The sequence below is a fragment of the Equus quagga genome, chromosome 8, assembly GCF_021613505.1.
Source record: "Equus quagga isolate Etosha38 chromosome 8, UCLA_HA_Equagga_1.0, whole genome shotgun sequence".
NCBI classification, from domain to species: Eukaryota; Metazoa; Chordata; class Mammalia; order Perissodactyla; family Equidae; genus Equus; species Equus quagga.
Window position 1 is genome coordinate 5,674,496 of NC_060274.1, and position 25,580 is coordinate 5,700,075.

Consider the following 25,580-nt stretch of genomic DNA (forward strand, 5'->3'; position numbering starts at 1 on the left):
CTGGCTTCTCACTTTGCTTCACTAAGCTGCTCACCAACACTGCCACATCTTAAAAAAGTGATTGGCCAAATGAAAGATGGGTGGTACACATGTATAGCTGGAAGAAAGACCCCTTCCCCCTCAGAGAACTTTGATACAACTTTTCCCACCCCAAGTTGAGACTCATAGACTTTGATCCTGTAAGCATTTGATCTAGTTCTACAAGACCCCAAATTCTGAAATTTGCCTGAACCATCTTTTTATATTCAAATAAAACCCCTTATCCTTGGAGCTGGCCTGGTGGCACAGCAGTTAAGTTCCCACGTTCCGCTTCAGTGGCCCAGGGTTCACCGGTTCAGATCCCAGGTGCAGACCTACGCACCACTTATCAAGCCATGCTATGGCAGGCATCCGACATATAAAATAGAGGAAGATGGGCACAGGCGTTAGCTTAGGGTCAATCTTCCTCAGCAAAAAGAGAAAGATTGGCAGCAGATGTTAGCTCAGGGCTAATCTCCCTCAAAAAAAAAAAAAAAAAAAAACTTATCTTTGCCTAGTTTCTCAGCATATAATACTTTATCTATCTCTTTACCCAATCTAAACCCTGCTGTCATCCATTTTAACATGCACTTGCTTCCAACATAGAATCCCCTACATCACCAATCTGAGTAAACTCAAATAATATGCTTAGTAGTTACATTCTGAAAGCACACAGATTCCAAGCAGTATCCAAGCTCCAATACTAAATAATTATTAGGAATTTGAAAGTCAAATCAAATTAAGTCTTAATTACATAATGAAGACAATACTAACCATCTGATAAACCCATAGTGAGCACTACATTGTACACGGCACAATATATAGAAAAGATCTGATACAAGGTCTGGCACACACAGTGGACAATTAACAGCCTACCAAATCCACTACAAATTCACTTTAGGAAACCTTAGGCTCTCAATCAACAACTCAGCTTACAATGTCCACAGAAGGGGATATGATCAATATCAAATTTGCTCTACAGAACTCCAGAGAGACTTGACACTCAGCCACTGAGTTCTGCAGAAAACCATAAAGAAAAGGTAGAAATGATACCCAGAACACTTGACCCATCCGGGCCCACAGAACACCAAAAGCCAGGTATCTAACTTGCAGGTAACAGGCTTGGGTTTTCATCTCTAGAAAAACAAGTACCCAGAGAAAAGTCTTTCATGTTCTAGCAGTTGGCTCCCTTCTCACAGGCTGATGCTTCAGATGATTATGTAAAACCAAAGCTTGCAGTGGGCAAGCCCAGGGAAGATAAGCTTCTATTTCAAAATTTTAGTTCTTCATATTTTAATAAGAATAGACCAAGAAGGCTCACCTAAGACTTGAGGAAGGCTCAAGAAAAAGACAGCATAAAATAAAGAAACAGGACAAGGGACTGTTCCTTGAGGGAGAAGACTGCTGAAAGAAGATAATATTCAAATAGAATATCCTTTAGTGGATAGTGTTAAACTATTTTCTAAAATACTTGTTAACACTTCATACTCCCCAAAGAAGAGAATAAGAATTCGTTTTGATCCACTTCCTTTCCAACATTTCTTATTGCCAATGTTATTTATTTTAGCTATTCCGGTGCATTTGCTAAATGTCTGAATTAGCATTCTCCTGATTACTGGTAGATCATTTTTTCACATTTACTGGTTATTCAGATAAACTTTTTTTGAAGCACATTTGAAGTTTCTGGTCTGTTTTTCTATTGCATTGTTTAGCTTTTTCTTATTGATTTCTACTTTGCGGTTACATGTGTAGCAAACATCTTTTCCCATCTGTGGTTTGCCTTCTCATTCTTTAATGGTGTTGTATGATGACTGAATTTAATTAGATTGAACTTAATTAAATTACATTTAATTTCAACGTAGCTGAAGTTATCAATCTTCTTTTCATGGTTAGTGTTTTCTCTACGTTTAAAAGAAGTTTTTTCCCATCCCAAGGTCATCGAGATATCCTTCCATATTAGCTTTTAGAAGCTTTATTGTTATGTCTTTCATGCTACGTCTACAGTGTACCGGGAATTGATGTCTGTGATGAGACAACTTTCTTTTTTTCTCCTATGATGGATACCCAATTGTCCTAGCACATTTTACTGACAAGATCATCCTTTTCTAACTGCTGTACAGTGCCATCATTGTCATAAATAGCATCCATATATACTCTTGGGTCTATTTCTGGGCTCTCTATTTCATATTATATCATCTACTTGTTTATCCTTGCTTTAATATCACACTGTATTATTTATTGTAACTTTATAATAAACCTCGATATGCAAGTTATTCCACCTTGCTGTTCTTCAAGAGTGTCTCAGCTCTTCATGGCCCTTTGTGTTTCCATACAGATTTTAGAGACAGTTGGTCAATTTCTAAAAATAACACTTGCAATAATTTTAATTGGGATTATACGACCACAGAGTCTTTCAAAACCATGAACACAGTATAATTCCCTCATTTGGTTAGGTCTTCGACTTCTTTCAAAAATCTAAAGCTTTTTGATTGTGCCTTTCCTCACTGTGTGTTAGATTTATTTCTGGATATTTGGAGGTTTGTTTTTGCCATTGTATATCATATTTTTTATTTGGTTCTTATATGTGAACACATAATTGATTTTCCTATATTAAACCTTGTACCCAGCCATTTTGATTCTTCATTATTAATTTTCATGATTTTTCTGTAAGTTCTTTTGGATTCTTCAGGTAAGCAATCATACTACTTGCAAATAATGACTCATATATTTTTTTCCTTTCCAACCATATTTTTTTATTTTTATTTTATTTTTCTTGCCATAATTACTGTGCTGGCCAGCACATCCTGAGTTCAAAGTCAAATTAAAGTGTATCATTCTTGACTTGTTCCAGATTTTGAGAATAAAGTTCTCAACAAAGTTTGAAGTAACGTGTAGAATCTTTGTAGATATACTTTACCAGATTAATAAAATTTTCTTCTATTTCAAAGTTTGCTAAGAGTATTTTTTTAATCAAAAGCGAATGTTTAAATTTATTTCTTCACCATCTACTGAGATGACCATTTATATTTCTCCTTCACTCTGTTAACAGCAGTAAATTACAACTAAATATCAAGTGTTAAACCAACCCTATTCAACTTGATCATGACACACTATCCTTTTTATAAACTGCTGGTTTGCTAGCATTTTGGTGGTTTTTTGTTTTTTTTTTTTTTAAATTTACAGGCATGACTAGAATTGGCCTGTAATTTTCCTTTCTTGTAATATGCTTCTTGGGTTTTAACATCACCGGTTATTCTGGCCTCAAACCATACTGGGATGTATTCCCTCTTTTTCGACTCTCTGGATGGGCCTATAGAAGACTAATGTTATTTTCTTCCTTAAATATTGAATAGAAATCAGTGGTGAAGCCACCTGGGCCCTAGAGTTTTTCTCTGTGCAAGGTTTTCAATGATGGATTCAGTGCTATAATTCAGATTTTCTATTCCTCTATATGTCAATTTTGGTAACGCGTTTATTTAAAAATATGCCTGTATTGTTTAATTTTTCAAATTTGTTCATATAAAGCTTAGGTCCAATTTTCTTTTTAATACCTATAGGATATGTAGCAATGTTCCCTCTTTCATTTCTGATTGGTTATCTATGTTTTCCTTTTTCTTGATCAGTCTTACAGTCTTTTCAGAGTTTACTTTTGTTTTTGTTGACTAGGGTAGACTGATTTCAAAAATGGCCACAATTAACCCATTCACCCCCTAAAAGTTCCTATGCCACTTGCAGTGTAAATAAATTTGCAGCACCTCTCACCTCTTGAATCTGGGCTAGCTTTGTGACTTGCTTTCCAATACAATGTAGCAGAAAGAATAATATAGGCATTAAATGCCTAAATCTCAGTCTTATGTGCATCTACTCTGTTAGAGCCCTACTATGCCCCTGTAAACAAGTTCAGATTAACCTACTGGAGAATGTAAGACAAAGTGACCCAGTCACCATCAATCCCCCAGCCCATAGCTGGATAATTGATAAAAGCAGAGCTGGGTGGTGGACCCACAGCTAGCTGACTGCAAATACAGACCAGAAATGCTTTGCAAACCCAACCTAAACGAACAGCTTGCAGGACAGAAGCACCAGCACATCAAATGGTGCTGTTTTAACCTAACTTTGGGGGGTAATTTATTATAATGCAGCAATAGCATCTGATAGACTGATTCTCTTCATTTTGTGGTTTTCTGTCTTTGATTTCTACTCTTAGCTTTATTTCCTTCCTTCTACTTCTTTTGGGTTTAATCTGCTGTACTTTTTCCAGCTTTTTGAAATGGATGCTGACCTTACTGTACCCTTCTTTTCCAATATGTATACTTTTAAGTTCTGAGTATTCTTTTAAGCTGGCTTTAGCTGTATCCCGAAGCTTTTATATGTAGGATTTCCATTATCATTCAGGTCAAATAATTTGATACCTACCGAATATTTAAATGTGTTTTTCCCATCTCAAACACATGAGAATTTCCCAATTATCTTTGTTATTAATTTCTAGCTTCCTACATTGTAATCAGAAAACATACTATGTACAATGTCAATCCTGTAATATTTCTTCAGACTTGCTTTTCAGCATAGCATATGGTCAATTTTTCTAAATATTCCATGGGTGCTGAAAAACAATGCAAATTATTCTGTATTAGCTTTTGTCTATTTCTCCTTTTAGTTTAGTTTTAGTTTAGTTTTATATGTTTCGAGGCTGTGTTATTTGGTAGATACAAATTTCAAATTACATCCTTCTATCACTATGAAGTGGCCCTCTTTATCTTTAGTAATACTTTTTGTCATTAAGCCTATTGATACCAGTACAGAGATACAAATTTTTTGCTTGGTTTTTCATGGTGTATCTTTCTTGATCCTATTACCTTCAACCTTTTGTTATCCTTATATTTTAAACAGAACTCTTCTAAACAGCATCTACATGAGTTTTGTTTCTTCATCCAATCTCACAATCTTTGAATTTTAACTGAAACTCTTAGCCCATTTACACTATATGGTTTATATCTACCTTCTTATTAAACGCTTTCTACATACCCTATACCTCTTTTATGTTCCTTTTCATAAATGCAAATGAGCACATTTTCTCACTTTTTCTATTATCTTGAAAGTTGCATGCTTGTTTACCATATAGATTACAACACTAACACTGAATTATCAAACACTAACGTTAATTTGTACTTTCTCCCCTTTCACATACAATGCAAGAAGGCTACACTATTTAACACCATTTATCCCAATCTAGGCTATATGCCATTAGTTGTTTTCCAAATTTTATATACATTTTATCTCAACAGGACATTATCACTCTATACAGATAATGTGCATTTAGATTTACTCAGGCATTTATCATTTCCATTGCTCTTTATTCCTTTTCATATCTTCAACTTTCCAACCAGGGTCATTTTTCCTCTGCCTGAAAAACCCCCTTTAGTACTTCCTTTAGAGAAGGTCTTCCTGGTGATCAAGTCTCTCAGTTTTTTCTACTCTGAAAATGTCTTATTTTTGATGGGTTTGGAATTCTGGTTTGGCAGTTATTTTCTTTCAGCACCTTAAAGATTCTTTACCCCCCTCTTCTGATTTCCTCTTTTGAGAAACAAGCTATGAGTCTTACTGTTGTCCCTTTGAAGGTAATCTTCTCCCTCTTTTTGCTACTTTTAAAATTGCCTCTCCAATATTAGTTTTCAGCAGTTTTACTATGAGGTGCCTAGGTATGGTTTTTGTTTTATGGTTCAGAGTTTCTGTGAAATCTGCTACTTTATTTCTTTGCTTTTAAAGTTCTCAACCACAACCCACCACGACCCCCGCTAAACACTGCTTCTGTCCCATTCTCTCTCTCCTCCTCTTCTAATACTCCAATTATGCACATTAAACTTTCCACTGTATTCCTTTCATTTTGCACACTCGCTTCTAGTTTTTCCATCTCTCTGCCTCTCCATAAGTAATTTCTCCTGAGCTATCTTCCAGTTCACTCTCTCTTCAAATGCTTCTAAACTTCTATTAAACCTGTAAATTCCAGTTAGGGAATTTTTCAGTTTGATTTTTCTGTTATGTCTTCCATATTGCTCCAACTTGTCTTTGTCTCCTCATACACAGTAAGCATAGCATTTGTAAAGTCTGGGTCTGATAATTCTAATATCTAGAGTCCCTGTGGATTTGTTTCTATTGTTTTGTTGTTTCTTCAGATTTTTGTTAGTGTCATCCTACCTTCTTGTGTATTTGGTTACTTTCTAGTTTGCACGAGATACTGTACTTACTAAATAGCTAACAGAAATAACATAAGGCCTAAAATGATGTTACCTTCCTCCAGAAGGATATAGATCAGCTTCTGCTAGGCACCTACTGTTACTAGCAACCCAAGATCACTTCAATACAATTTCACTTACTGAGACTGACAGAATTTGATCCTGACATGCTGTATCTGTGAGGGCCTGGGAAACTGTGGTTCAGTCTTAACTCCTAGAATGCACCCAAAGTAAAGACTGGGGATAGGGAGGAGCCGACACAGACAGGTTATAGACTCCAGCCCCTGTCCCCCAAAGTTCAGTTTCTCATCTGTCCTCTCCAGATTCAGAAACATACCCAGAGGAAAAGGAGCTCCCAAAAGCCAGGCTTACATCCTTGATTATCTATCCTCCTTAGGATCCTGAACTAGTTCTTCACAATCTTGCTGGGTTTCTGATGCATTCCCGTAGATGTTTTCTGCCATTGTGTACTATTTTAGAACTGCTCAGCTGGTCTGAATTACCCTGTTAGTCCTTAACAAACAGAGAAGTCCATGGCATTTTGAGGTTGCCTTTTAATCTAAATGCATCTAGAATTGACATAACTTCAGGCAGAACGAGGTAAAAATATATATGAGAGACTGAGGAAGAGAAATAAAACACGTATCAGACAAAGTCTATCAACAGGCCTGGTCCTATGTTCACTTACAGCAAGCTCTTTCTACTTTTCTGCAACTTCGTGACTCCACCTTTTTATAGAGTCCCAGATTCTATAAAACTTTACTCCCCTTCCACCTCTCAAAACAGCCTGAAGAGAGACAAGAATCTCCATATTGCATCCCTCATGCTTTTGGTTTAGTTTGGGTGATAGCCTTTCATTTTTATATTCAACTCAATAAAACATTTATTCAAGGTTTCCTATATGGTAAAGAGTGAAATAGATGCTAGGGATTAAAAAAGAAGGACAAAGATGAGAAGGAGGAGAATACTCCCTGCTTTCAAGAAATCTGTGAAAATGCCTTTACTCTGTTACTTTGACTGTTTCTTAAAATAAGTAGCCTTGCCAGCCCTTCCTCAATAGTAGTTGGGCTCTACAGAGATCCTTTTCCAAAGCAACTCACATACTGAATATACATTATATATCTCAAAGAGGGCAAAGACTGTCTGGGAAAATGTATTATAAATGCAAGTACTTTAGCACTTGAAATAACTAATATGTAATTGTTTTTGACTTACATCCTTTGTCAGACTGGTTGGCCTACGCTTCATGACATGCAAATATACTTAGAAGACCCTCTTTGGTATATCCTATTCTTTTCACATATTAAACCTCTTCTGCTGGAACCACAGCATTAAGAACACATAGAAATAGATTTCTATCACAGCTAAGTAATCCTTACAATTATTATTTACCAAATAAAAAATGTTTCAAAATCAGTCAAAACCAACATATTAAATCTGTAACACAAAATTTCCCTAACCTTAAAAATGATCCAATCTCGTAACAGCTCAAGTGTGTTACAGTGCATACTACTGGGATACTAAGACAATTCAAACTGTCAAGGTCATCTTTCTCAAAATGTTGTAAGTAGAGAATGAAAAAAATTAATCATAGCAGCTGCTTTGTCTACTGCAACCAATTTCCAAGTTAATGTCGTTTGCCTTGCATTAAAATTCATTCTGTGTTGATTTATCATGCTAGTTCTGCAGCTTCATTCAATTAAAACAATGTCACAACACACTCAGAGAAAATCATTTCAAACAGCCTGAGCTAACTGCAACTTTAAAGGCCAAACGAAGAGAAAGAAAGAAGAAAAAAAAAAGATTCATTAACCCTACTGTTTTAAGTACAGACATTCTCTGTGGCTCACCAATTACATTTTTGCCAAGTGGCATGTTAATTCTAAAGAAGAGGTTAACAACAATTGTGTCTAACGCTATTCGTTGCTGCTCGCTTCATTTTAAATGGAAATGATATTTTTCTCCCAATGACAAAATATAAAGTATTATGGCAAATCTTCCCATTAACCTTTTACGAAGTTTACAATTAAAGAGAAAACCTCCTGTGATACACTATCAAAACAGATAACTAATAAAAAATGAATTTCCAAAAGTATTTCAGTGAAACACTTCTAAGAAATGTTAGAGTAATTTCAGCTTAAAATTTTGGAAAACAATTTAAAGGACATGCACTTCTTCAGATTGCTTTTCGCACAAAAGATTGATAATCTATTTTTAAATATTGTGTCTAGTATTTCTAAGGTGATTTTAGTTAGATACCTTACAAACTTTACATTATATCACATAAGTAATACAGTTGGCATGAAACACACACAAATGTATATATGTTGAAGTCTTTCACTTAGCAGATGACAAAAAATGGATCACTTCTAATGTAGTCAACACCAGCGAACCTACCTTATATAAGTGTGTAAGATGAGAGTGGTGACTATTTTGCAGTACAACTGTTTTTAATTAAAAATACCAGAATTAAATATATCAAAATGTCTTGTGCTTTTAGGGGACATAAATGCCTTATCTCTTTTCTATCTTCATATTAATTCTAGATAAGCAGCCTAATATGTCTCCCTATGCTACATAATAATTATATAGGATTCATTTTGCAAAACCTTTCATATATGAGGCCTTTGTACACATCTTCTGTTGGTGGCACAAAGCTATGTAAGAGGAAACATTTAAACCAGAAGTTGTAAAGGGGAAAAACAGTAACCAATAATAACCAAAATATGAAATCTGTGGCATATGAATTTGGATATCCTAAATTACAACAAATCTTCACTCTCTGAGTACAGACATATTGAGCAAGAGGCTGAAACCATTCAAAACAAACTCAGGTAGGGGGCCGGCCCCACAGCCAAGTGGTTAAGTTCATGCACTCTGCTTCAGCAGCCCTGGGATTCACCGGTTTGGATCCTGGGCGCGGACCTACACACCACTCGTCAGGCCATGGCGGTGCAGCCTTCCACTTAGAGGAAAAGGATGACCTACAACCCGGATATACAACTATGCACTGGGGCTTTGGAGAGAAAGGAAAAAAATTTTAAACAAGAGGAAGATTGGCAACAGACATTTGCTCAAGGCCAACCTAGTCAAAAAAAAAACAACTCAGGTAAATAACATAGATGGTTATCCTTCTAAAAGGTAAATAACAAATGCTTAGAAAAACAAAAAATCATTTAATCAATTAAAAATATGAAGGCAATGAAAGCCAGTAAGGGTTTTATGACACAAGAAGAGGACAATATTTTTGACAGTATAAGGTCCAAACTCTAATACACAAGGCCCTTTAAAAGATCTCAAGCTATTTCTCAAACCCTTATTTTTGCTATTACCCTTCTGTTCAGACACATAAGCAATTCATCGTTCTCTAAAAGTTACTTTTAGAGGTGCTTTTAATTTTTCTTCCCTTTAACACGTTCCTTTCTCATTCTCCACCAAACATGTCAAATCTTCCTCATCACACAATACAGAGGTCAAGCATTCCTTCTGTGATTTCCATGTGTGTTCTTTGATTCCCAGAGATAGCAGTTTTCTCCACCAAAGTGAAGATCTCACAGCGCTCTGTACCCACCTCTCATGCCCTTATCACACAGTATGCAATGAGCTGCCTGTCTCATGCAGGTCATTCCTTCAAGTCAGGAACCAGCACCTGGTCTTCTTTTTCTGGAGAAGAGTTACCCTGAGCTAACATCTGTTGCCTATCTTCCTCTTCTTGTTTGAGGAAGATTGTCCCTAAGCTAACATCTGTGCCAATCTTCCTCCATTTTTTCTGTATGTGGGACACTGCCAGAGTGTGGCTAGATGAGCGGTATGTAAGTCTGCACCCAGGATCCGAACCCGCCAACCCCAGGCCACCAAAGCAGAGCACACGAACTTAGCCAATATGCCCCTGGGCTGGTCCCAGTCTTTTTTTTTTCAATCCACAGTGCCTTACACAATTATACAGCAAACAGAAGAAACTAATATTTATTCAGATTGTTGGATAACAGAATTTAAGTCTTTGCAGAAATCATTAGTAATTTTTCTTTCTCAATGAAAAAATTCAATCACTAAGTAAGTTAATATGCAGCACAGGAACCCGTATTTATACATTTCAGAAATACCCCACATGGTAAGCCTGACTGACTGATCTCAGGACAAATTCCAAATGACAGAGTCAATGATGTCATAGAAACAAAACAAATATTATTTCCACTTTTCATTTCAATATGGAAGTATCAATTGAGTGCAAAGTCTATGTCATTCAACATTTCTTAGGTGCTGAGTACACTAAAGTATGTCTTACAATGAGTGTTCCAGAACACGACCGTTTCTACCCTTGGCACTTTACTCACATTACGTCACTTAATCCTCACAACACTGGAAGGTGATTACCACTATCACTTAAAGACCTTAAACATATACCCTGATCACATCAGAAACTCATGTTTAGTTTTCTCATTCTTGTCAATCATTCCAAATGTTTAGTACAACAGTTGAATAAAAACTCTCATCACATCCAAGTTTACTTTCACAATGAGTCCAATGGTGTTTGTATAATTTCTTCTCCACCTACATCCCAAAACATATCATTACCATACTACGTTTACATAACCACACCTTGCCTTTTCAATATTTTCATCTGTCTTTTACTGATTGGGATCATTGTTTTAATAATCATCATATACATCTTTTTACCTCAACTGAACCTTTTATATGAATGAAAACCTTTATGTAATTATTATTTCATCTGCATATTTCAATGACAAATATGTATAAATTCAAAAAAGAGACAAAGAATATGGTTATTTGAGTCAGGACTGACCTTACAAGTATCACCTCAGACTCTGATGAAAACTCTAGGAGACGAAATATGTAATTCTGACCACAGATTATGAATACTGTCTAAGGCTATTTGAAATTGATGACTTAAGCTTTGCTGCATAAATATTATCAGCCTCATATACTGTTCCAAAAGTATTAACTCAGTTCTTAAAGTGACTTGCTTTTTTTGGCACAAATTTTAGTCATATCTGACCTAGGGAAAACTGTCTTTAACACTACCCTGATTCAATGTTCCTACACTGTTACAAACAACTCAGCTTACAGTGACTTTGGGTTATTATGTTCTTTTACTATAATACATTTATCATCTTACTCTTAGTGCCTGCTCAATATTAAATTATAAAACCTTCTCCTTCTGTATTCTCTATTTTCAATGAATAGCACCACTAGCAACGCCCTGTCTTCTCTTAGCCTCTACATGTAACAGACTAAGAAATCTTAAGATTTTCATTATTTAATCTGTTCCCATTTCTTCATTTCAACTGGCAATGCCTTAGTTTAGGCTCTCATTATGGTATAACTGGATTATGGCTGTAATAGTACCATGAGAAAAAGATTATGCCTTTTTATATTCCTTTGCCAGTTGCCCAGCACAGGCCACACAACATTATGGAATAAAAGAATGATGCCCAAAGTTTTCTGGTTTATACTAAGATCTGCTCTTTAGCCTTTGTGTTTCTAATTACTTTTCAAATTTTTTTTTCTTGTGTCTTAATCTGTTCTTAAAATGCAAATTTATACTACCTTTATACTATCTTACAAATAAAAAGGCAAGAACCTAATCAAAACAATCATTAATCTATAACCCCAAACAATAAAACATAGACATATTTTTTAAGCTCAATCAATTCTTTACCAAATAACAAAGAAAAAATTATCCTACCAATACGAAACAGAGAGATGGCCAAGTGCATGAAACGTAGGCTGCTTACTGACGATCATGTTGTGGGACTTGGGAAGAGCAGTTTTTTATGATAGTCAAAACTACATTTCAGGAAGTCCCTACTTATTTAAAAACTATTTGGTTCTAAAGGGCTGGGTTTATTAAGACATTTAATATGCTTTTCCAATGAAATAATGAACTAAATTTAGTTCCAAAGCTAGTCATTGAAAAGTTCAAATTTGATGTCCCTAGAGTAAAGTTAAGGCAGGTTCGATCACAAACTATGGTAGTCTTCTGCTGAAATTCAAACTAAAAGAAGGCATAAATGATAAGTTCATTCACTCATAAAATAAATTTAAGTCACCTACTACTATAAGCAGGCACTAAGATGGGTGTTCAAATTCAAGTGGTATAACCTTTGACTACTCAACAACCCATTTCATTTGCCAATTTTGGAGGGAAAGGGTTAGTTAGGATTAGGAAGATTCTGTTATTGACTGCTTCCCTGGGTTCCAGGAAACAATGCTCTCTCAAGATGGGCCAACTGCAGATCAACACCTCAAGCTTTCCTTTAACATCTAACAGAAATACCTCAATGTTTCTGGAATATAAATAGCACTGAAAAGCACATCTCTCTCCAGTTTTTGTACTCTACTCCTTTGGTTATTTCCATAAGGATCTTAGAGATATGGAGGTTAAATACCTGTGATTAGGTATCCAACTGATTCATTAAGTCTTTTGTAACAATTTTAACCAAGCATATCCAAAGAAACTTTTTGGATAAGATAAATCACAGACAAAACTTTCTATCTCAACCGAGCCTGGAAAACATTTGCTTACAAGCAATAATTCTTCCCTAAAAACTAACTACAGCTTTTAATTTGTTCTTCTGAACACTAGTTCTTTTTAAATATTACTTACAAAAGAAAGCATTAGCAATTTCAGACTCTGAGAAGGCTTATTATTTGAAAAATTGTTAAAATGAAAAAACCTGAGCTAAACAAAATTTATTGTTTTCAGATTGTCTTGGAATCCTTTTTGTAATAATTTCTATTAACACCCTAAGAAATTTAGTATGTCTCAGACCACAAAGAGGCCTATTAAATATCTGATACACAGCAGGCCCTCAATAAACCCTTGCAGAGTAAAATAAAAAGGAAACTTCAAAACCAAAAGCAAAACAACGAAAGTCATGAAATTGACCTTCATTAAATTAATCTGTTTAAAGTTCTAAGTCGTTGAACAACAGTTTCTCCACCTAAAACTTAAAGACATGCTCTGTATTGTCCAATCATACCGCTAAATTAAAAACTCCAACAGGTTGCTATGTAATCTGAAAAACTTCACAAGTTAACTCCACTCAATAAAAATATATAATCCTTCTTAAAATCAACAATCTTCCTTAACAGTTTCCTGTATAAACTGTCAAAGAAGAGAGATGTATAGATCTTAATTTTAAAATATAACATATTCACTCTTATTTAAGATGATATCCAGGCAAAAATCAAGGCTTAATTTAGGCATTGAATAACTAGACTTTCCAGATCATTAAATTTGGATTTAATGTCCATTTGTTTCTCAAAAGAACAAAGGTGACAAGTAGTTTCATATCAAGACTTTTGAGGACTCTTGATTAATTCCTTCAACACAATAAGAAAACCACAATAGTCAAAGGAACAAAAGACTAAGGAAACGTAACTAACTGCACTGATCCCTTTCTCTTCTCACAACCCCTCCAAAATAAACGCCAGCTCAATATCCAATTTAGAGTTGACAATCTTGAGAAACAGGAGAAAACTACCATAACCTAATACTAACTGAGAAGCTATGACTAGCCAAATTTTATCTGCAAAACCAAGATAATTCAATTGAATGGGAAGTTAAAATTTATGCTCCACCATTAACATAGATTATTATTTAGAGTACTGTGAATAACATTATCAATCTACTTTATTAATTATAGTTGCCAGGCTGGGATCCTACAAGCTGGAAAAAATATTTGAAATGGCATTTACGTTACAAACCTTTGACAATATGCGTCATCATGATAGCCTCGACCCAAGACATACCTTTCAAGGCTATTAAAACCCATTTCAAAAACATCAGAAAATCAGAGTTACCTTCATATAAAATTTCTGGAAAAAGCCTCACTACAATTTCATCATATCACATCCTAAGCTGTTCGTGTATACACAGGATGACTAATATCCCTAACTGCTAGACCTTGCCAATATTTGAAACTTATCTAGCACTCTAGCAGATCCTATAAAACAACTTATCACAACTCAATGTTGATAATTAGGCAAATTTAATGACAGAATTATTACTGACTCATTGAAACATAACATTTTTTACTTATATCAGAGTTAACTCCATTCATACACTGCTTATAAGATCTCCATGGATCCAAACAAGTCCTTAATAACTGGCCAAATTACCAGTTTGATGGCCTAGATATAACTTTAATCTTCATTCATGTATGTTATTTTATGAATGTATGATAAACTTAAATAGTCTTAAATGATTTAATGTAATATCTTTCCTACAAGACTCCTTCAAGAATAGGATGTTTTTCCTTATTCATGATCCCAAGAACCATACTGAGTGCTCTATCAGATGCCACACATTTGTCATCTTCATTCCTCCCAACAATTCTATGAGGGGGACCTTATAATATTATACACAAGTAAACAAATTCTAAGACATTAACGATGCTCAAAGCCAATGTAATAGGCTCAATCATTTTTCAGCAAATATTTATCCCAGTCCCCTTCTCACTGTGGACAGAGTGACTTGATAATGCAGTTTCTCAACCTCAGCACTACTGACATTGTGGGCAGAATAATTCTTTGTTGTAGGGGGCTGTCCTGTGCATTGTAGGATGTTTAGTAGCAAATCTGGCATCTACCCACTAGATGTCATTAGTAACCTCTCCAAGTTCTGACAACCAAAAATATCCCCAGATATTGCCAAACGTCCCAGCGGGGCAAAATTATCCACAGTTGACAATCACTGGGCTAACCAAATGTTAGCGAATGGGACAAGAGCAGAGGCCTTACATGTGCTTAAGCAATCTGGCTTGGCTCTGGCACTCCAGTGACCTGCCATGAGAAGTGCATGCTCCTCTTTGGGCTGGGCCCAGCAGGAACTAAATAGAGATCTAAACACATCTGCAGTCAGCCTAGATCAACCTTGGCTCAGCCCAAACAGGAGAACCCGTCAATATACGGTACAGACTAAAGAGCACAGAAATCAATGCTTGTTATTTTAAGCCACTGAGTTTTAGGGTGGCTTATTATATAGAGTATTATTGTGGCAGTTGTTGACAAACACAGCCAGTAAGAGAGTAAGCCAGGATTCAAAACCTAAGCCTATCTGGCTCAAAACCCCACTATTATCTTGACTAGGTCTAAGAGTTTTCCCAGCTGAATTAATAGTCCCATCCCCAGGATGTTTGTGGTGTACAATAGGGATGCAATAAAAGTCTGCTTTATTAATAAGTATAAATATTAATACATAGGAATTTTGTAAAAGTTTTCAATAGGTTTCTCATTCCCACATCATTAAGCCACTGATTCAAAAACACTGGGAAGGGTATTATACAGCACAATCTCATTTCCCAACTACTGAATCTCAGACTTTCTCCTCCTATCAGTTCCAGAGCTATACACAGCCATGCCCAAAACAATATCTCCAAATTAACACTTACTTCTAGAAATAACTTGCTATGTGCAAATGCAAAAGTTAAAAAAAAAAGTCCACCAATATTTGAAAGAGTGAGGCTTTCTTACAGCAAGTATTTATCGTGCCTCTACCATTTATCAGACACTATTCCAGGCAGTGGGAATATAAAAACAGAAAACATCCCCACCCTTATGGAGTTGACATTCTGGTAGCACGCGCACAGCATAAAGACATTTTCTAAATGCTTTACATGTAGTAACTCACTTAGAAATCCACATAACCCTGTGAGAGAATATCTATCTCCATTACAGAGATGAGAAAACTGAGGACCAGAAATGACAAGTAATTTGCCCAAAGTCACAAAACAAGTAGAAGAGCCAGTCAGGGGTCTGGGTCTGAGTCCACACTTTTAACCACTATGCTACACTGTCCCTCTGAAGCTTTAACAATAATAAAAGCATTTTCAAGTCAAATAGGATGAATTCACTCACAAACTCAAACGTACATACAAATGGGGGGGGGGGTGAGAGAGAAGCCCCATATGCAATGATCTCTAAGATATATTAAGTGAAAAAAAGCAAGAGTAAGAATGCATATTTGTTTCATTGTGGCCAATATCTAAGTCATAATTCTAAAACAAATCTTTTCCCATACTGCCAAAACCTGACACAGACTCCCTTGTTTTATTTTAATACTATTTAATTTTTTCTAAAAGATGAGCTAAAGTTCCTAACATACACCAGAAAACAGTTACTACTCATTTGGTATGTTTTAATAACCACAAAGAAGAAAAATTCAAAACATATGTGCAGATCCCAATTTTGCCAAATTTAAATTCTTTTAAGAGAAATTTAAAATCAAGGTATTAAAAAAATTGTCTGGGGGTGCCAGCCTGGTGGCATAGTGGTTAACTTCATGAGCTCCACTTCAGCAGCCTGGGGTTCGTGGGTTCGGATCCCGGGCATGGACCTACATACCTCTCATCATGCCATGCTGTGGTGGCATCCCACATGTAAAAAATGGAGGAAGAGTGGCACAGATGTTAGCTCAGGGCCAATTTTCCTCAAGCAAAAAGAGGAAGACTAGCAACAGATGTTAGCTCAGGGCCAATCTTCCTCACCAAAAAAACAAATTGTGTGGGGGCCAGCTCCATGGCCTAGTGATTAAGTTTGGTGCTCTCTGCTTCAGCGGCCTGGGTTCAGTTCCCAGGTGCAGAACTACACCACTCATCAGCAGCCATGCTGTGGTGGTGACCCACATACAAAATGGAGGAAGACTGGCGGCAGAAACTTTATCCTTTCGAGTTTAAACAAGCAGATGAGTAGGCTGATATCCTTTAGGAGACACTGAAAGACCAAACATTTGTAGATTCCAATTGGGAGAGGTGCCCAAATCACAATTTCCCATCTCTAGGAATCATCTCAATACCCAGAGTGGGACCATAGTGGTCATGTTTAGGTTATGTAAATTAACCTCACATTCCTAGTCATGCCAGATTGGGCCAAAACACATTCTCTCTCCTAAGAATCTGAAGTTTGAAAATAAAGTCTGGGAGACACTGATACCAATTTATGTTAACAGCATGGCTCTCAACAGAGAAGATCCAAACTCCTACTGCAGAGGTTCTCAGAGCTGCCCTGATTCCTGTCTTAGGTGTATTCTCCAGCTATTCCTTTAATCCTTTGTACCACACCCAATTATCTTCCAACAAACTTTTTCTTTGCCTATGTTATCCAGAACTGCTTTGTATATCTGCAAGCAAAAATACTTAGAAAAAAAGTAAACGTATTAGAGCTTTAAAGAAAATTTTATTGGAAAGGCAACTTGTGAAATATCAAAGCTTTTTCCCATTAATCCAACTTAAGACAATTACTTCCCATTTCCAGACTAGTATGCTGTCAATATGATCAATGAATCTTAAGAGTAAACATCACCTTTTTGACCTTAGAATATCAACTCCTCCTTATATGTGCTTTCAGTAAAGTCCTCTGAAACCGAACAAAAAGCCACCAATTTGCCTTTATTTATTCAACACGTACTGGATGCCTATTATGCGCCAACATTATGCACAGTGAGAATATCGCAGTGATTAAGAAAAACAGGTTCTTGATTTAAGTATCTTATATTCTGCTAAAGAGACGCAGAAAAACAAATAAGAAATATAACAGATAATAAGTGCTACTGCAGAGAAATAAAGAGACTTACGTGAAACAATGAGTAATCAGATTTCTTTTAGATAAAATTGTCAGGTGAGGCCTCTTGGAAGTGACATTTATGTTAAAATCGTAATGACAAGAAGCCAGCCAGTAGAGATCACTATACAGGTTAACATAAGGGCCTTAGGCTGGGAACAGACTTGAGTTGTTCTAGGAGCCAATGTGACTACAGTATACGGAGGAAGAGGGAAATCATTTAAGATGAGGTCAGAGAGACAAACAGCACCATATCATGTAGGGCTTTGTAACAAAAGGCAAAGAGTTTGGAGCTACTTATAAATTAGCTGGTATAAAACAAGGAAGCTATTTAGAACAAGGTGCTTATAGAGAACAGTTGAGCAAGCGACTAAGATGAAAAAAACAAAAACAAAAAAATTACAAACAGTGGTCATCATAAAAATTTTAGAGCTGAAAGCAACCTTAGCTGTCACAGAGTCCAAGCTCTCATTTTACTGAAAGGATGACTTGGCCCAGACTGAGGCTTCTCGAAGGTCAAGCCAAAGATGAGCAGAAAGTTATGCTTGGTGCTCTCTGACATTCAGGCCAAAGCTCTTTCCATAATTCTCGCCTCAATCCGAAATCTAAAACTAAGTTTTGACCATGTGCATTTCCAAAAGTGATATAGCAGCCTTTAAATGAAAACATATTTAGAAAGAAATTTAAAATTATTCATGCCAAATCATTCACACCTGTAGTCCCTCACAAGAAGGTTTTTTTAAAGTGGCTGACAATGCTTAAGTATTTACCACCAGATACAGCTCTTCCCAAAGTATGTGAAATAGAAAAGAAATTGAATAAAACAACAAAATATACTTACATCTGGGTATTCTTTTACAGGCACATAAAGTTTCTCTTGTAACTGAACAATAGGTCCCACAGCATCAGGCAATTCTGCACTCCTTTTCTCTGTACTGCCATTTAATGTGTCATTGTACATGTCTTTCCGTACTCTGCTAATTTCTGTTAAAAGTAAAAATTTTAAATGTGTTAGACAAAAAAATATTCTTGCTAGCCCAGGAAAAAAAATAAGAGGGTAGGGGAGGATTTCAATGATAAGTGTTAAAACTCACAGAGGTAAAGAATTGTTGATCTATCCTGTCATTCTCTGGATTAAGTCTATGTTTAACTGAACTATAGCCTTAATTAATTTCTACCAGAATCACATCTACACGAACCAAATAATATTTTATTAAAACTAACTTCAGAGCCCAAGCTCTTATTCAGTATGAAACAGATCTGTTACTTTGTCTAATGTCTCCATCCCTAAATGAGGCCAGTCATTCCAAATGATAGCTTGTCAAATAACTATCATAAGAACATCTATCAGACAAAACTAATATCAAAGACTCTCTTATACTTCAGAACTAATGTGAATGAGACTAAAACTGGATCACTTTGTTAGATATTTTAGGTGTCTTTGGAATATCCAAACAGAGACGTCTAACAGACACAGATTTTAAGTTCAGCAGAAGTCTGAGTTTGATACACAAATTTAGTGGGTTAAACCTGTAGGAGAAGAGAGGGTATGGGGAGAAGGAAGGACTGAATGAATCCTAGAGAAAGCACCATTTAAGAGGTGAGGAAAAGAAGATTCAAACCCAGAAGAAATGGAGGTAGAGAGAAGTAGGGAAGAGTGGTGTGAAAGCAGCTAAAAAATGACAGATTCAAGGACAGGATGATCAAGAGTATCAAATACCACAAAAGCATGGTAAAGTAAAAAGCAAAAGAGGGTACCTTGGATTTCACCACTAAGCCATTGGTGATCAGAGAAGTAAGGAAAAGATGGTAAGGGATCAAACTACATTGAGTTAATGAATGAAATATAAGGGAAAAAAAAAAAAAAGAGATACCTAAAGCCAATGATCTTTTAAAAAAGACTATTATGACATCCCAGGTATAAACATACTTCTTAAAAAAAAGTATGAAAAATCTATTTTAATGAATCAAGTCCTGTACAAAAAAACTGATTAATTCTTTTCAAGAATTCTTTATTAAGCTTCCACAATGTGCTAGGGAATAGGCTCCTGCCCACTGGAACATGCTAATAAGGGCTGTCATCACTAAATTAGCTGTATGCCTCTGTAACCATCTCTCCATGCTATGGATTATGCCCTCCTTGAGGAAAAGGCTCATATCCATTAGTATTTAAAAATAAAATGCTTTTATTTTTAATATGTATTTTGTATGCCTTCCAAACATGAAATTTCAACCTATTGCTATTAAGGAACTATAAATATGAATGCACACTTTTATTTTCTTAACTAGTTATTTAAATCATTTTCAGTTAAATAAAATCCAACACCACAAAAAGGCATGATCAAAAGTGTTCTTACCCAGTTACAAAGTCTCAACCATTGAAAATACTGCACATTTTTTGCTTCAGTGATGGCAATATTCATTTTATAACAAATTTTCTTTCTTAAATAACAATTTGCTTATCAAAGCTTACCAAATGTTTATCTCTGAATAGCAAATGAAATTTTTAAAAAATCAAAAGAAAGTACCTTGGATTTAATTACATTATAAGGGCAACACTTCATTCTTTAAGTTCTTTTTTATACTTTTAAGTTTCATAAGAAAATCTCTCCTAAAGGTGTCCAGTATCAAATTAGTCTTTATCTTAAATTAGCATGTAACAGCAATTCTCAAATCAAGTTTTCAATGACCAAGTAATAATTTAAACATAAATGATTCTTCACATAATTTACATAATTGCAAGTTATTAACCAAAGGGTATTATGAAAATTTAATCTAATTAAAATTATACATATATCCTTTAGTCCAGGTCTCCATATAAAAGCACTTTCAATATTAATTTGTTACATTTAAATTTCTTCTTCAGAAATTGCCTAATTCTTGTTATGAAGTCAGTAACACCGATACAAAAATCTGACGATAGCATAAAAGGAAACTATAGGTGAAATTTGCTTATAAATATAGATACAAACATTCTAAATGAATGATGCACCAGGACAATGTGGAATTTATACCATAAATGCAAGAATAGCTCAATATTAAAAAATCTATAAGTAAACATAGTAATACAATAGACTGAAGGGGAAAAGATGATTTTCCAGGTAAACAAATTTATCCCACTTAGAAAAACCAAGAGAATCAATTAGAAATAAGAAAATTCAGATAACATGACTAGATTAAAAAATATATAAATACACAAAAACCAACAACCTTCATAGATCCAATTAGATGATATAATAATTAGAAGAAATTGCAAGTTAGAGTTAGAGAATTAGAATTATAGAAATTAGAAGAAAAGATACTTTTACCACTTACGTTGTGCTTCTATAAACATCGGTGTGATTCTTTGATTAATAACTGAAAGTTCCATAAGATTCTGTTACCCTCTGTATCCCCAGCTCTTAAAATAGTGCCCAGAACCCAGTGGGTCCTCAGTTAATACTCAGTAGATTAGGCAGACGGCTGGAGAATGAAGGAAGAATGAACCAGGTTCTAGGGCCTTAAACTTAAGCAAGTCATGGTTCTAGCTCTCAAAGAGCTTATTTTAGCATGGGAGGCATACAAACGAATAGATGTCTAGGGTATAAGAAGAGCAGGAGGTATAGATTAGAGACAACGGTAGCACAAAAGCAGGAGTCATCAACTCTGCTGCAGGGTACTAAGGTCAAGAAAGAAGTCAGGAGGAAAGAAACTCTGGCCTTTGTTTTCTAACAATGAGGAGTATGGCAAGCAAAAGTACAAACAACATAATTATAAATTCTACTTTTCTTAAGATAAAAAGTCTTTCTACCATGTTTCTTGCTATCTCTAAGATGTATCACTCAATTTAATAATAGAACACCAATTATATACAAGACAATACTGACGGGAATAAAAAGATGACTAAGACAGTTCTAGTACTCAAGGAATTTACAATCTTATGCACTGTGGAATCTAACCAGCTGAGTATTACCTTTAGCAACAGCACCTTTCTAGCCAGAAAATCACTTCTTGGCATGTTATTTACAACACTCAAGTTGTAACAGTAACTGTTTGTGTGATTTTACACAAGTCTCTTACTTAAACTCTCTGTGCCTGTACCTCAAATAATTAGAGGTTGCTTATTTAATGACTCAACTGAATCCACTGGTTAACAATCTTAGTATGTAGGATCCCATTTATTATTTTCCCTTATAACCACGTTTTAAAAAGTTTTGTCTCCAAAGCTTTTCATTCCATAAGCCCTGACAATCAGAGCTTTTGTTAATGCTATCCTATCAAACTGATATAATCATAGCCAAAATAGTATAGAAACATGTCATGGGTATGGGTATGGGTAATGCTCTAGTTCCTTCCAGAGTGGTGGGTTCAGAGGTGTTCATTTATGAAACTCTGGAATGCTTCATAACTAGTATGTTCTATATATTCTTTTATTGTATCAAACATTACACGATAAAGCTTGCTCAAATGTCCCCTCATCTCCACACTACCTTCACCAACCTGAAGCAGCGGTCAAGAAAACTGTAAGTTCAGAACCATCTGTTTAATCACCTAGCATAAAAATTCCCACTAAATACCCAAAAATATCCCTCACATCATCAATACAATTTGTTATAGACATCTCTGAAGTTCTTAAATGTTACAAATTTTACTGAACCAAAATCTTTCCTAAAATTTCTCCCACTCACCACTCCAAAGCTCATAAAATACGTCAAATGTCTCTCTCATATGAGAGCCCTACAAATACCTGAAAAGTTCCATAATATGTAAATGTCCTCTTCTCTAAGCTATATAATGACATGGTTATCGAGACATACTCCAATTGTCTCTGTCCCTTTTAAAATGGAAACTCCTGCACTGTACACATCCTTCTCTGACAACTGAGGAGCATGCAGATGGAGGCTGCCTACCTCCCGTCCCAAAGACTCCACTTCCACAGTGTGTTTAAGAATACCTTGACTTCTTTGGTGAGCACCTTACACTGCTGACATGGTGGTGGTGCTAAGCAAAGCCTCCAGCTTTCCATGCTTCCACAACTGTTTGATTAGACATCAGCGGACGATTTAAATTTTTTCCTGGTTGTTTTCTACTAGACATATCCCTTTAGACTGATGTTAATCCATCAGTTGGCATTCTTCAGGGATGACTATTATATGAATCAAGGATTCAACTAACTATAATTTCACAGTGCACACATTTCTCCAGCCCAGATACCAAAACGGGCACACCTTATCAACTATCTGATGAAATCTCAAGCTACACTAGGACCCCCAAATCAACCTCTGGATCCAACAGTTTAAACAGAAAATAATCTGGTTTGGAATCTACAAATGTGCCATCAAGCTTAGAATATAAAGTTTTCGGCTTTTGGGAGTATTTATCTTTCTAGCATTCAAGTTCCTCTCATTTTCCATGTTTTCTTGAACTGTATTCAGGGATCACATTTTTTTCAAATTTCAATATCCTGAAAACTATTTCGGTTTAAGCCTGAAAATCTGTTTCAGCTATACTACTTACAGTCTCCTCACATTTCTCTGCTTTAATTACCTTGATTTTTTCTTTTTCGAAACTAAAGCTCAATTATCAGTCGGTAAATTCTGCTCCTAAGAGAAAAGGGAAAATAGTCCCTGCACAGTTCTGTTTTACATGACCTGTCAATATTACATCATCTGCCTTAACCTTTTTCCCTTCCCCTTAATTTACCTAACTATGGAGTTAACTAAACATCTTTGTTTTAAAATCATTCCTACATTTCATAAGCCTCAGTTCATTTCTGCCTTTGGCTTTCCGATCACCACTACACTTTTATAATATCTGAATTATTGTATGTGCATCCCACCCTCTGCCACCTTAAAATTTTGAACCTTCTTTTAAAATCTGAATTATTGGATTAACTAACAGATCAACCACTCTGTGGAAAAGCAGAATATCAGGGGGCTGGCCCAGTGGCGCAGCAGGTAAGTTCGCACGTTCTGCTTCTCAGCGGCCTGGGGTTCGCTGGTTCGGATCCCGGGTGCGGACACGGCACCGCTTGGCAAAAGCCATGCTGTGGTAGGCGTCCCATGTAGAAAACAAAGGATAAAACAGAGGAAGATGGGCATGGATGTTAGCTCAGGGCCAGTCTTCCTCAGCAAAAAGGGGAGGATTGGCAGTAGCTAGCTCAGGGCTGATCTTCCTCAAAAAAAAAAAAGTAGAATATCAGAATTAAGGACAACATAAAGAAATATCAGAAATAGAAAAACAGAGGCTGAGAAATCTAAATTACGAAATTAGTAATCATTTCCTAAGACAGACAGATAGATAATGGCTGTATATAAATTCAATACTGCAATGTTGGAAGACTACAGAATAAAATACAGCCCTATTATACTTTATGATTTAAAATTTTTTCAACAAACTTAAACCAAGAAAAAAATTAGAAAATGAAATATGAAAAATATTTCCTAGCTCAGTAGTAAGCAAAAAACTATTAATGGTATACAAATAATAAAATATAAAACAAAATTCATGACAATTATTTTTGGAATTTGTAACAATCCAAATTAAAAGGCAACTTTTTAAAACTGAAAAAATTTTCAGACAAAACACATCTTATACTCAGTGTTGTGGTAGCTACTTCCAATTGTTCAATCAACTATGCTTATGTTATAGGCATATATATCATATTTGGGCGTCTATCTGCTTTTTCTTTATGCCTTACATTTAAATCCATCAAAAAAATTACCTTATTGTAATACAGCTGGAGCTAAAATACAGAAAGAAATGAAAAGGTTACAATGTCATTGGACCACTACTGCCTCGTTTTTTAAATTTAACATTTTTCATTAATCTATTCAGTAAAATAAGAGCCAACTATTTATAAAACTGTATATGCTTTGATGTACATAGTATAAATTTTATAAACCAAGTTAAAATGACAGCTTTCATCATTTCAACTAAAGTTTAAGTGGGCTTTTATTTCCCCACTGTCTGCAATCCATCTCTTGCTACACACCAAACTGGCATGCTACCACAAAAGCAAAGTTAAGATTTTAGTTATTTTAGATCTTCATTAACGAATTACTGTCCCTATTTACATGAAACTTATTAAATCTTAAAACAGCAATATTAGGAATCTATTTATAACTGAAGAACAACTGCCACTACATGAGAGGTGGTTGTTACGTACCGTTATTTAGTTAGGGGCAACAACGATCTCTTCTGTAAAAAGAAACCTCTAATTCAGGGTTTACTAAATACAGGGAAAGTTTTAAAGATATTTTCGGCAGAGGAAAACCCATGGAATAATGTAACTTCACTGTGCTTGTTTTAAAAGGCCACATCCACAAGGTACAGAAAGCAAATGAATAAAAAAGCAGGTTACTAGACAATACACACTATTTAGTGGAATGTATGTCTTGCTTACTCGAACAAACATAAATTAAATCTGACTTAATTTTGAGGCAACTATTTTGAAACAGGGAAGAAAAAAAACCAAGCTATCAGTAATTCTCTAGATGGGACCTTATTTTTTGGGTTAAATTGTATTTTGTACTTCACAACTACAAGCACAAAAAAGAAAAACTGCAAAATTAAGTTCAACATGATAGCCCTCCTCTAAATTGGCAAAATTAACAATTGTGCAAAACTGCTGATAAATTTCACTTAAAAAATATGAAACGGTAGAGGCTTATAAAAATGTTCATCTTGTTTCCATGCTTGTTCTCAGCAGCGGTTTTGTATCATGGAACGTATTTAATAATAGCTACACCTTCCTAGAAAGGCTCT

The 25,580-nt window shown here is 35.4% G+C and overlaps 1 protein-coding gene across 7 annotated transcripts in view; it reads right to left on the bottom strand.

Moving 5' to 3' along the window:
- Positions 1-25,580, bottom strand: part of QKI (QKI, KH domain containing RNA binding) — a 142,782-nt gene that overhangs the window by 94,233 nt on the left and 22,969 nt on the right. For all 7 annotated transcript variants that reach the window (XR_006889784.1, XM_046669789.1, XM_046669788.1 and 4 more), the window contains exon 2: positions 18,676-18,818. Coding sequence is in view for 6 of the 7 variants with exons in the window: in XM_046669789.1 (XP_046525745.1) it covers positions 18,676-18,818 (143 nt within the window). In the remaining variant the exon portion in view is untranslated. The remainder of the gene's footprint in view (positions 1-18,675; positions 18,819-25,580) is intronic.